This window comes from Rhinoraja longicauda, chromosome 17 (genome assembly GCF_053455715.1).
Source record: "Rhinoraja longicauda isolate Sanriku21f chromosome 17, sRhiLon1.1, whole genome shotgun sequence".
NCBI lineage: Eukaryota > Metazoa > Chordata > Chondrichthyes > Rajiformes > Arhynchobatidae > Rhinoraja > Rhinoraja longicauda.
Window position 1 is genome coordinate 44,766,281 of NC_135969.1, and position 14,124 is coordinate 44,780,404.

The window sequence follows — 14,124 nt, forward strand, 5'->3', positions numbered from 1 at the left end:
TTGTGCAGCCAGGGTGCCCTTTGCTGCCATCTACTGGGAGCTGGTGGCTTGTGCAAGATGGAGACACAAGGAATTGCAGGACGCTGGAATCTTGAGTAAAACACACAAAGTGCTGGAGTAACCCAGGAGGTCAGGAAGCAACTTTGGAGGGAATGAACAGACGACATTTTGGGTTCGGATCCTTCTCAGACTGATTGTAGTAGGGGGAAGAAATATTTTCTTTGGAAGAAAGCTTTTAACCAAGTTTTTTTCCCGCCCCCCTCCTCTCTGTCCCAGCTTTCTCCCCCACTCATACAATCAGTCTGAAGAAGGGTCCCGACCTGAAACATCACTTGTTCATTCACTCCACAGATGCTGCTTGACCCACTGAGTTCCTCCAGCACTTTTGAGCTTGCGTGAGATGTCATAGAAACATAGAAAATAGGTGCAGGAGGAGGCTATTTGCCCCTTCCAGCCAGCACTGCCATTCATTGTGATCATGGCTGATCATCCACAATCAGTAACCCGTGCCTGCCTTCTCCCCATATCCCTTGACTCCACCAGCTCCTAGAGCTCTAACTAACTCTCTTTTAAATTCATCCAGTGAATTGGCCTCCACTGCCTTCTGTGGCAGAGAATTCCACGTGTCCTGATCAAGAAATTTATTTCTCCATGAAAAGAAATGTGACAATTTTTGTATTAAATGTGTTGAGGGTGGATTTCAAGGTTTTATTGAATCATAGAGTCATAAACCCTGAAACCGTCCCTTGAGCCCACCACGACCATGCCAGCCTTTTTGCTTATCTACGCTAATCCCAGTTGCCTGCACTCGGATCATATCCTTCTACACCTTGTCTTCTGAGCCTGTCTAACCACCTCTTTAAAGCAGTTTAGTTTAGAGATACAGCCTGGAAACAGGCCCTTTGGCCCACCATATCTGCGCCGATCAGCGATCCCCGCACACCTAGGCTATTCCACACACACTAGGGACAAGTTAGGGGGTTGTTAAGGGGTTGGACACGTTAGAGGCAGGAAACATGTTCCCAATGTTGGGGGAGTCCAGAACCAGGAGACACAGTTTAAGAATAAGGGGTAGGCCATTAAGAATGGAGATGAGGAAAACCTTTTCAGTCAGAGAGTTGTAAATCTGTGGAATTCTCTGCCTCAGAAGGCAGTGGAGGCCGATTCTCTGAATGCATTCAAGAGAGAGCTAGATAGAGCTCTTTAGGATAGCGGAGTCAGGGGGTATGGGGAGAAAGCAGGAACGGGGTACTGATTATGAATGATCAGCCATGATCACATTGAATGGTGGTGCTGGCTCGAAGGGCCGAATGGCCTACTCCTGCACCTATCGTCTATTGTCTACAATTTACAATTTAACCTTCATACCTGCACGTCTTTGGAGTGTGGGAGGAAACCGGAGCTCCCGGGGAAAACCCACGCAGGTCACGGGGAGAACGTACAAACTCGATACAGACAGCACCAGTGGTCAGGATGGAACTCTGGTCTCTGGCGCTTTAAGGCAGCAGCTCTACTGCTACGCCACCGTGCTGCCCAGTTTTTGGACCTGATTCTGCACCTCCTCTGGCAGCATGTTGCAGATATCAAAACCTCTCGAGGAAGCTTCCCTTGCAAATCCCTTGTTTAACTCCTTTATAACTCTCACCTGCTTTTGATACCCCTGCCTTTGGGAGTATTTTGGGGGGCTCTGTACTCTATCTGTCTCTCTCATAATCTGGTAAATTTCTATCAGATAATCCCTCATCTCCTATGCTCCAAGAAAACCAACCCAACCACACCAATCCCTCTCCGTAACTACAGTCCTGCAATTCAGGCAATTCAACGTCCCGGTGAATCCCTTTAGCATTCTCTCCACCCTTCCCATAGTGTAGTGGGCAGAACTGAACACCTTGGTCCATAAATGCCCCAACCAATATTTCAATTGGTTTTAAATGCCAGGGCGGCACGGTGGCACAGCGGTAGAGTTGCCGCCTTGCAGCACTTTCGATGCCAGAGACCCGGGTTCGATCCTGACGACGGGTGCTGTCTGTACGGAGTTTGTACTTTCTCCCCGTGACCGGCGGGGGTTTTCTCCGAGATCTTCGGTTTCCTCCCACACTCCAAAGACGTGCAGGTTTGTAGGTTAATTGGCTTGGTAAATGTTTAAAAAAATTGTCCCTAGTTTGTATAGGATAGAGTTAATGGTCGGTGCGGACCCGGTGGGCTGAAAGGGCCTGTTTTTGCGCTGTATCCTTGAACTAAACAAGAAAGTTTGACAACTGTTTTCAGATAACAATATTGCCCATTTCATTTGCTCAGGGATAGCCACAAAACACTGGAGAAAGTCAGAGTCTCTGGAGAAAAGGAATGGGGGACATTTCGGGTCGATACCCTTCCTACTTATTTGTTTAGGGTCTTCCTACGTTCCTTCCTACTCATTTGTTTAGGGTCTGTTTTCAGTCCAAAGAATTGGGTTTTCTCTAATTTAAAACTCTGGTCTTTGTCAGACTTGTGTCCTTCTCATTTAATACCTCTCATACATATTATAGTTATTACTGAAAAGCAAATAAAACTACAGATGTTGGAAATCAGAAGTAGAAGTGCTGGAAACACTCAACAGCATCTGTGGAAATGGATCAGGAACTCCTCAATGACCCGATGCATTAAGTTTGTTCCTTTTTCTCAGATGGTGCCTGACCCATTGAGCATTTTGAGAACTTTGATTTTATTTCAGATTACTTTGGGCTAGTTAGAATCCTACATTTACTTTTCTGGTTCACTCCCATTATTAAGATGGAAGATAGACACAAAATGCTGGAGTAACTCAGCGGGACAGGCAGCCTCTCTGGAGAGAAGGAATGGGTGATGTTTCGGGTCGAGACCCTTCTTCAGACCAAAAGAACTAGTTTTATTTTGAATGTGGACTCTTCGGCTTTGGAGCCAGGCAGACAGACGCAGTGCTGTGGTCTCCATGACAATAAGTGATTTTAAAAAGCCGGCTCTCGGTCCTGTTGTTAGTCAGCTCACTCAGGCTGTGCTGCAAGTTCCCTGTCACTGGGAGAAGCAAGCCTGCCTTTGTAAGCTGCTTTGTGGGAACATTGTGGGGTTGTGAGCCTGCACTGTAACTGGTCTGACGCAATAGACTGTAATTGCTCTGAATTACGAAGTGAGACTGCTGGATCGTAACGCTTGGAAGAGAAATACATTTAGGGTGTGACATCGAACATTTTAATATTCTGAGAAAACTGGCTAATGTTGTCAAAATGGATTGATTAACCTGGGATATAAGTGTGTAACTGGAATGCAAATATCAAGATAGAATGGAGGCTGGACTATGTATGAAGGAACTGCAGATGCTGGTTTATACCAAAGATAGACACAATGCTGGATGGGGGGATGCTGTGTCTGTAAACTATATTTCCAAAACCTTTTTGAAAGTGCAAGACTTATGTACTGCATGAACATGAATAGTGTTCTGCAGGAGCTCCTTGTGCCAGTGTTGGGTGACACACGATGTCGGTGTTAAGTGCAGATAATGGCCGGAGGCAGCATTATGAAGTTAATTGCTTGCAGATTTTAATTGTTTGCTTTCATAACACCTCCACTTAATGATGTCTGGTTGCTACTGATCTCATTTCAAATATGAATAATTGATTATTTGGCAAATTAAAGGAAGTGGGGCTAAATACCAGATGGAGAATATTCTGTGGAATATTTTTCAAACCTTGATTAATATGACAAAGGCAATGGATAGAGCGGCACGGTGGCGCAGCGGTAGAGTTGCTGCCTTGCAGCGCTTTCAGTGCCAGAGACCCGGGTTCCATCCCGACTACGGGTGCTGTCTGTACGGAGTTTGTACGTTCTCCCCGTGACCGCGTGAGTTTTCTCCGAGGTCTTCGGCTTCCTCCCACACTCCAAAGACGCACAGTTTTTTTGGTTAATTGGCTTTCCATTAATGAAAATTGTCCCTGGTGCGTGTTAGAGTAGTGTTAATGTGCAGGGATTGCTGGTTGGGACGGACTCGGTGGGCCGAAGGGCCTGTTTCCACGCTGTATCTCTAAACTAAACTAAGCAATTGTGTCACATCAGTGCTGAATAAATTTCCTCACGGTGAACCATTGACCATTAATATTGTGCACTGAAGGTGAAGTAGAAAGTGATTTTTTTTAAATGATCTCTTCGTAAAAGTGCCACATTAGTTGGCATTTCGTTGTGTTACTGAAAGTAGCAACACGCTGACTTTTAATTACTGACGTCTCTTGTTTGAAACACCTAGTCCCATATGGCTTAATATTTAGCTTTTGGCAAGTACTGTGGAAGTATTACTTTGACTTTCAATTTAATTAAAATATTATGTTGGTCTATTGTGTGTTAACAGTAAAATTTGTTTCAGAAAAAATGTTAATGCCCATTACGTCGTTCATGTAAGTTGGGACCTAATTTATTTTCTATTTCTCACTTGCCCCTTCAGCTCCTTCTCAACTTCTCCATCATTTTGAAAGTTTCTCTGGTTTTTATGCTCTATTGATAAGAATACTGGCATAGGAGTAAGCTTTGCTTTTGGCCTGCCAGTCAACAAGGTCAAGGGGCCACCTTCCACTTTAACCCAATTCCAAACCCTCTACAGGATTGCAAATGTCTGTCAACCTTGCACCTGCACGGGTGGCCTCCGCAAACCATCCCATGTGTGTAGGAAGGAGATTCTTGCTATTGAGGGCGTGCAGCGTAGGTTTACTAGGTTAATTCCCAGAATGACGGGACTGTCGTATGTTGAAAGACTGGAGCGACTAGGCTTGTATGCACTGGAATTTAGAAGGATGTGAGATCTTATCGAAATGTATAAGATTATTAAGGGGTTGGACACGTTAGAGGCAGCAAACATGTTCCCAATGTTGGGGGGAGTCCAGAACCAGGGGCCACAGTTTAAGAATAAGAGGTAGGCCATTTAGAACTGAGATGAGGAGAAACTTTTTCAGTCAGAGAGTTGTGAATCTGTGGAATTCTCTGCCTCAGAAGGCAGTGGAGGCCAATTCTCTGAATGCATTCAAGAGAGAGTTAGATAGAGCTCTTAAGGATAGCGTAGTCAGGGGGTATGGGGAGAAGGCAGGAACGGGGTACTGATTGAGAATGATCACATTGAATGGCGGTGCTGGCTCGAAGGGCCGGATGGTCTACTCCCGCACCCATTTTCTATGTTTCTACTCAATGACTGAACATTCCGAGCTGTCTGAACTAGGGAATTCCAAAGAGTCTTGGCTCCCAAAGCTACTCTGCCAGCTGACCGCGTGGGTTTCCTCCGGGTGCTCCGGTTTCCTCCCACACCTCAAAAGGCGTGCGGGTTTGCAGGTTGCTTGGCCTCCGCAAATCGCCCCTCGTGTGTCGGGAGTGGATGAGGCAGTGGGATAACATAGAACTAATGTGAATGGGTGATTGATGCGGGCTTGGTTGGCCGAAGGGTTTGTTTCCATGCTGTCCCTTTCAATCAATCAATCAATCAATCAATCAATAACGGGTAAATACCTCCTGACCTTGAATCTAAATGTTTGACTCTGTATCCTGAATCTGTGCCCTTTGGTTCCAGAATCACTTAAGGAAAACAACATTTCAGCATTATGTAGTAACAAGGAGCTGCAGATGCTGGTTTACAAAAAAAAAGACAAAGTGCTGGAGTAACTCAGCGGGTCAGGCAGCATCTCTGGGGAACATGGATAGGTGGCGTTTCTGGTCAGGATGGGTCCTGACCCAAGACATCACCAATCCATGTTCTCCAGAGATGTTGCCTGATCCGCTGAGTTACTCCAGCACTTTGTGTCTTTTTTCAGCATTATTCTATTGAGTATCTTCAGCCTTTTGTTTCCACAAGATCATCTTTATCTTCTGACCCTCAGAGTGTAGGCACATTCTAGATCATTCTGCACAGCTCTTGCATTTAGAATTAATCCAGAAAATCTTGCGTGCCACTGTCTCGAAGGCAAGTTCATCTTTTCGGAGAAGAGATCGTAATGGCACTGTTTATTTTATCCAAGAGGATTGGGGTTGGCCAGTGCGATGTCCAAAGATTAATTCTATTTGTAGGAAAAAAAACTGCAGATGCTGGTTTAAATCGAAGGTAGGCACAAAATGCTGGAGTAACTCAGCGGGTCAGGCAGCATCTCGGGAGAGAAGGAATGGGTGATGTTTCGGGTCGAGACCCTTCTTCTTTTTCGTATCTCTCGGTTCCCTCACCCTTAACTTTCAGTCAGAAGACCCAAAACGTCACCCATTCCTTCTCTCCCGAGATGCTGCCTGACCCGCTGAGTTACTCCAGCATTTTGTGTCTACCTTCGATTAATTTTATTTGTCTGTTCAATCTCAAATCTTCTGTTTATTTTTATTTAGAACTGTAAGTGATGATCCTGAATTAAAATTCGAGAAATCTGAAGGCACTGGCTAACCCTTCCGAACTAAGATGATTTTATTTTTTTCATTGATGGAACTGCCAAGAAAATCTTACTGAGTCTGATGATGCATTTTTGTGATTTGATCCATTTGCTAAGCTTAACTTTGACTCCTGCTTTGAATCAATAGTTTGCTGTCGACTGATCTTTATGCAGAGCTGTCTTGGCCTACATGCAGTTGGCTTGCAGTATTGCAGCTTGTATTCTCTGTATTAATTTGCTACATTCTTTTTTTATTTGTCATGCTGTCCAGCCTTTGGATGCAAGAAGATCAAAGGTTTGTGATATGTTTGCAACGAGTTAGTTTGCACAACATAAAATAACGCAGTTTGCTTTTCTCTCGTTTTGGTGACGTGTGGTGCTTTGTGACTAATTTGTATTTTGTTTTATAAAATAATAAATGTTGATGCATTAATTATTTTAATTGGTAAGTGTATTAGATTACGCCTTTCTGAGTCCCCATTACAAAAGACCTTTTTCTTGAATGCAGTAGTTATTTTTTTAATTTAACATCTGCATAATTGGTTATTGTGGGGATCTTTCACTTGTAATTGATCCCATGCTTATTTGAAAAATGTCCTCCTCGAGAAAATCTGAATGAAATATTTTAGGTGTAATCTAACATCACATCATTTGTGCATCGCAAGTACCATATTTGATAGACAGTGAGTTCTATCCAAGTACAGATTCATCATTGTAACAAAATGCTTGTAAAACAGAAGTTTTTTTACAAAAAAACTTTTCACGGTAGCTTGATGCACGTGACAATAATGATTAACTAAACATAAATAATCCCTCCAATCTGGAAACTGACTCATTTTCAACTAAAAAGAAAATCACTGTAACCTCGTTAACGCAGCATAGAATGTTTTTTTTTATAGCTTGGCGTAACTATTTGCTATCAAATATGGTGCATTAGATTAGAATACTTTAATGGAAATGTGAGGAATCTACATTTATTTTTGAATGATTGGATTGGTTAATCAACCATGAAATTTGAAGAATTTTCTTAGGTTCAGCAGCGTTTTCTTAAAGCTTCTGTATTTTGGAAAAAAGAATGAAAACATTCATATTTGGTCTTGCAGCATATTGGCTTGGCGGTCTTACAATTTTGACATTTCCCTTAAGATACAGGAAACCACTTAAACAATAATTTTCAGATGCATTATATTACGTCCCAGAATAGACGACTCCATCCCTTATGTTGAAGGATTTATTTTCCAGTGACTTAAAACCACATGCTGGCTACCATTGATTCTTCTCATGTTCAAAATAGGTTATTAGTTATCACGCGTAAAATAGAAAAGTGTTTGGTTTCAATAGGATGAGAGAAAAGGTAGTCTCAGATCAGTTGGGCCATTGTCCATTATAGACAATCGACAATAGGTGCAGGAGGAGGCCATTCGGCCCTTCGAGCCAGCACCGCCACTCAATGTGATCATGGCTGATCATTCTCAATCAGTACCCCGTTCCTGCCTTCTCCCCATACCCCCTGACTCCGCTATCCTTAAGAGCTCTATCTAGCTCTCTCTTGAATGCATTCAGAGAATTGGCCTCCACTGCCTTCTGAGGCAGAGAATTCCACAGATTCACAACTCTCTGACTGAAAAAGTTTTTCCTCATCTCAGTTCTAAATGGCTTACCCCTTATTCTTAAACTGGCCCCTTGTTCTGGACTCCCCCAACATTGGGAACATGTTTCCTGCCTCTAACGTGTCCAACCCCTTAATAATCTTATACGTTTCGATAAGATCTCCTCTCATCCTTCTAAATTCCTTATGGTGCCCGTGAGCCGATTAATCGTCCCGCTGATTTGTGAAAAGTCTAATTGACAGACCAGCACTTGTGTTTGACTTGCGTAAAACAAAGAGTGATGTAGTAAGTCGGCGGGTCAGGCAGCATCTCCAAAAGGATGTGGATAGGCAGCGTTTTGGGCCGGGACCCTTATACTGACATTGCAGTGGAGCGGGGAGAAAGCTGGAAGCCAGGCGGGGCAGGACAAAGCCTTGCGAGAGGTAGATGGATATAACTGAGGGGGGTTTAATTGGCAGATGGGTGGACAAAGACCAGAGTTGTAAAGGAGACAAAATGGTGACAGATGCAGAAGAGAAGAGGATGGAAAAGAATGGATCGACTAGGCTTGTATTCACTGGAATTTAGAAGGATGAGAGGGGATCTTATGGAAACGTATAAAATCCTCAAGGGATTGGACAGGCTAAATGCAGAAAAAATGTTCCCCATGTTGGGGGAGTCCAGAACCAGGGGTTACTGTTTAAGAATAAGGGGCCGGCCATTTAGGACTGAGATGAGGAAAAACTTTTTCACCCAGAGAGTTGAGAATCTGTGGAATTCTCTGCCACAGAAGGCAATGGAGGCCAATTCACTGGATGTTTTCAAGAGAGAGTTAGATATAGCTCTTAGGGCTAATGGAATCAAGGGATATGGGGAAAAGGCAGGAAGGGGGTACTGATTGTGGATGATCAGCCATGATCATATTGAATGGCGGTGCTGGCTCGAAGGGCCGAATGGCCTACTTCGACACCTATTTTCTATGTTTCTGTTTCTATGAAATGTAAATACATGGAAGAGGCCAGGGGGAAGGTAGGTGGGCTAGTGGGAGAAATGGGCGTGCATTGGAGTGGAGGGATAAGCAGGAAAAAGAGGGGGGGGGGGAGAAAAAGGAAGGGTAGTTCCAAAAATTGGACTCTTTGCTTAACTGGACTGAAGGTTTAACATTGTTCAGTCTCCAGTGAAGAGAAATTCTACGGGAATCAAAGTTAGTTTCTGGATATAATATGTTTAACTGCCTAATCCTGAAAGAAAACAAATGCAGAAAGTCCTCAGTAGAGCAACCCACATCAGCCTTTCCCTTAAAAATAATATGCAATACATTTGACAGCATAAAAAAACTTGCGGTTAAATACTAATAAATCTTAAAACTAAATTATTTTCAATTCTAACAGTAATTTTTTTTACAAGTATGGAAAATACAAATGTGAAATAAGATGTGGAGGTATAAAATCTTTCAAGTATTTCCTATCTCCTGAGGCATTTTATTGAACCATCTGTTCTCCATTCTCCAAAGGGTTATTAGCAAACCGAAGAAAAAAATATCTTGTAGATTTCTGAATTCTTAACATGTCTTTGTAAACAACTTAAAAAATACGTGTACATTTGGTTTATAGTTAAATTGGACTGTGTTTGCATTGGAACTATTATTGAGTGATAATTTTTTTAAATAATTCCTATAGCATCTACAATTGACCATCCAAGCATTGCAAGATGAGCTTCGCACCCAGAGAGATCTCAATCACCTTCTTCAGCAGGAGAATGTCAGCAGAGGTGCAGAGCATTATACCATTGAGCTCACCGAAGAGAATTTTCGCAGGTTGCAGGCAGAACACGAACGCCAAGCCAAAGAGCTGTTTCTTTTGAGAAAGACTTTGGAAGAAATGGAGCTGAGGATTGAAACGCAGAAGTCAACACTGAATGCCAGGGATGAGTCGATTAAGAAACTACTGGAAATGCTGCAGAACAAGGGTTTGCCCTCCAAATCTATGGAAGAGGAATACGAGAAAAATCGGAGGATATCTGAGGTGGAATCACAGGTCAACCATCTGGAGGTGCTACTGGATCAAAAGGAGAAAGAAAATATTCACCTTCGAGAGGTAGGACTAATTTTTTTATTGAATGATTACTTTCTTCTCCAGCAGTTCAACATCTGTTACTTTGCACAATCTTTCAAACTAGTTTCTTGTACTAGTAATTGGTGCAAAGGGACTGCGAAAGTTCTAATCCTGAAAGAAAACAAATGCAGAAAGTCCTCATTAGAGCAACCCACATCAGGAGGACAAGTAGAGTCAACATTTTTGGGTAAAGAACTGGAAAAGTGTGAATGCCCGTTCACGTTGCAGAGACGGGAAGAGGGAAGATTGTGATGGGATGATCAAGATAATCATGACTTTAAGAAACAGCAATTGGAGATGGATAATCAAAAATAATTAAATTGAATTGAATTAATAGAAACATAGAAACATAGAAAATAGGTGCAGGAGTAGGCTATTCGGCCCTTCGAGCCTGCACCGCCATTCAATATGATCATGGCTGATCATCCAGCTCAGTAACCTGTACCTGCCTTCTCTCCATACCCCCTGATCCCTTTAGCCACAAGGGCCACATCTAACTCCCTCTTAAATATAGCCAATGAACTGGCCTCAACTACCTTCTGTGGCAGAGAATTCCACAGACTCACCACTCTCTGTGTGAAGAAATGTTTTCTCATCTCGGTCCTAAAAGACTTCCCCCTTATCCTTAAGCTGTGACCCCTGGTTCTGGACTTCCCCAACATCGGGAACAATCTTCCCGCATCTAGCCTCTCCAACCCCTTAAGAATTTTATATGTTTCAATAAGATCCCCCCTCAGTCTTCTAAATTCCAGCGAGTATAAGCCTAGTCTATCCAGTCTTTCTTCATATGAAAGTCCTGCCATCCCAGGGATCAATCTGGTGAACCTTCTCTGTACTCCCTCTAAAGCTAGAATGTCTTTCCTCAGATTAGGAGACCAAAACTGTACACAATACTCCAGGTATTAATACTTGAATTAAATTGAATTGGATTGAAGTATTCAATTCAATTAAAAAATAAACATTGAAACAGAGTTACATGCATCTGTGGAGTGGTAGGAAGTAGAGGAAGTGGTACCAGTAGGTACAGAATGACAGATACATGGATAGGAAAGGGCTGGAGGGACGTGGGGCAGATGCAGGCAAGTGGGGCGAGCTGGGTAAGGCAACTTTGTTGAGTTGGGATGTCGAGCCTGTTTCTGTGCTGTGCAGCTCGATGACTCGGTGGACAGAGGGAACAAATGGAGTGGCTGCTTCAAATGAAATGATGTGGTTTTCAATGAAGGTGAGGTGCCATTACCAAAACTTACATTGGGCGTTTCTAGGAGCAATGTAGGAGGCCAAACACTGAGAAATCAGAATGTGAATTGGACATTGAGGTGAAGTAAAAGGCCACGGAAAAGCCTGGGTCATCCTTGTAGAACAAATGGATGTGTATAAAGTGGTTGTCCAATCTGCACTTGGTTGCTCTACACTGAGTACAAAATACGGGAAACTAACTGGTAAAAAATGTAATGAAGTACTGCTCCACAAGCATGGTCTTTTGGGGTCCTTGAATAGAAAGGAGGAGGTAAAAGGGTAGATGCAACATATCATATCATATCATATCATATATATACAGCCGGAAACAGGCCTTTTCGGCCCACCAAGTCCGTGCCGCCCAGCGATCCCCGCACATTAACACTATCCTACACCCACTAGGGACAATTTTTACCTTTACCCAGCCAATTCACCTACATACCTGTACGTCTTTGGAGTGTGGGAGGAAACCGAAGATCTCGGAGAAAACCCACGCAGGTCATGGGATAGTACTGTGCTTGATGGATATGGAGATGAGTCTAGTTTAGTTTAGTTTATTATTGTCGCGTGTACCTGGGTGCAGTGAAATGCTTTTGTTGCCTGCCATCTCGTCAGCGGAAAGACTATCGTGGCACTGACACTGTGGGCCGAAGGGCCTGTTCTTGTGCTATACTGCTCTACTTTCTGCTCAATGTTCCATGAGGCAATAACTGTTCTTTTCTCCTCCATTGATTCTGTTTGATCTGATGAGTCCTTCCAACATCATTGATTTCTTCCGCTAGCAACTTGGTCAGAATAGGGCTGACCAAAGTCAAATATTTCCATCACACATAGTCAAGGTATCACAAAAAGCTGGAGTAACTCAGTGGGTCAGGCAGCATCGTAGGATAGAAGGAATGGGTGACCTCCCTCCTCTTTCTTGATCTCACCGTCTCCATCGCAGGAGATAGACTATAGACTGACGTCATCTCCAGAGATGCTGCCTGTCCTGCTGAGTTACTCCAGTGCTTTGTGTCTATCTTCGGTACAAAAACCAGCATCTGCAGTTCCTTTCTACACATGAAAACTAAATAATATTTTTGTCTGTGGTGATAGAATTTAAAAAAGGATTAATGTAGGATTTGTTTAAACGGGTGGTTGATTGATGGCACAGACTTGGTGGGCCGAAGGTTTTGTTTTCATACTGTGAAGTTGCAAGTACTTACACAGGAAAACATGACAAAGAAACAACTCCCTTTCACACTGTGGTGTGTGCTGCATTGCTGAACGTCAGCTGTAAGTATTGTATGCTTCCATCCACAATGAAGTGCTAGACCAACTGCACTGACAACATGTACGCAGGAGCGAGCGTAAGCTGGCATCCAACACTTTGAAGGTACGACTGATATGGAGCAAGTCAGCTCGGTATTTTTGCGGAAAGGTTTAGATGTTTACAACAGCTGGGAAATAGCTGAGTCAGGGAATATGCATCCAGGCAAGGTCTTTGGATAATTGACCACACACCTGAAGCTGACATTGAATTAGCAGATCCGCAGGTCCCAGCACCTCATAAGTGATGAGAATTAGGCCATTCGGCCCATCAAGTCTACTCCCCCATTCAATCATGGCTGATCTATCTCTCCCTCCTAACCCCATTCTCCTGCCTTCTCCCCATAACCCCTGCCATCCGCACTAACCCCTGACACGGGTAAGCCTCTGAACTATTTCCAATGGTTCAATGGTACTCTATTGTCACATGGATCTAGGTACCATGATTTTTTTTTTTACATACAGTTCAATGACTCTCTTACTATACATTAGACACAATCATACGAAGCACAAGAGTGCCAGACAGGGTAGACCACACTGAGTCTGTACACAAGAGTTGCCATGTTTCGGATGCTATCTTATAGTATATGCTTCCAAGTCCAAAGTTTAAAAAAAATGTTGGAGTCTTAACTTGACCATAAGGGCCTATTGAGTTACTTCAGCACTCTTTTTTGTCCTTTTGTGTAAACCAGTATCTTCTTTCTTGGTTCTACAAACTTCTTTGCTCCTTTCCATGAAAGATATGGATTATTAATGTTCTCAGATTCACTTTCATTCATTTGCCTTTCCCGTCCTTATTCTGTTGAAACTAAAAGAGATGCACCCATTTGTAGCTTGAACACTGTATTTAATTTGTGATTGAATGAAGAGATGCAAGGAAACAGGTTGTTCTCTGATGTTGGGCAGCACCCAATGGAAAAGGAGTCCTTTCTTTGTCATAGATAGACACAAAATGCTGGAGTAACTCAGTGGGTCAGGCAGCATCTGTGGACAACATGGATAGGTGACGTTTCACAGAATGCTGGAGTAACTCAGCGATTCAGGCAGCATCTCTGGAGAGAAGGAATGGGTGATGTTTCAGGTCGAGACCTTTCTTCGGACTGACGTCAGGGGAGGGGGCGTGGCAAAGATAGAATGTAGTCGAAGACAGGTAGACTAGTGGGAGAACTGGGAAGGGGGAGGGGATAATGAGGAGAAGCAGGGACTACCTGAAGTGGGAGAAGTCAATGATCAAACCGCTGGGGTGTAAACTGCCCAAGCGAAATATGAGGTGCTGTTCCTCCAATTTGCGCTGGGCCTCACTCTGACAATGGAGGAGGCCCAGGACAGAAAGGTCAGATTGGGAATGGGAGGGGGAGTTGAAGTGCCGAGCCACCGGGAGACCAGGTTCTCCAACCAGTCTTCCTGTCTCCGACTACATCCTATCTTTGTCCCGCCCCCTCCCCTGACATCAGTCTGAAGAAGGGTCTCGACCCGAAA

General features: G+C 43.5%; 1 protein-coding gene across 12 annotated transcripts in view; it reads left to right on the forward strand.

Annotated features, from left to right (window-relative positions):
- Window positions 1-14,124, forward strand: part of LOC144601969 (ERC protein 2) — a 552,614-nt gene that overhangs the window by 61,561 nt on the left and 476,929 nt on the right. For 6 of the 12 annotated variants that reach the window (XM_078414617.1, XM_078414626.1, XM_078414620.1 and 3 more), the window contains 2 exons: window positions 6,670-6,693; window positions 9,667-10,083. In XM_078414617.1, coding sequence (XP_078270743.1) covers window positions 6,670-6,693; window positions 9,667-10,083 — 441 coding nt within the window. The remainder of the gene's footprint in view (window positions 1-6,669; window positions 6,694-9,666; window positions 10,084-14,124) is intronic. The other 6 variants (XM_078414628.1, XM_078414621.1, XM_078414629.1 and 3 more) reach the window with 1 other exon arrangement.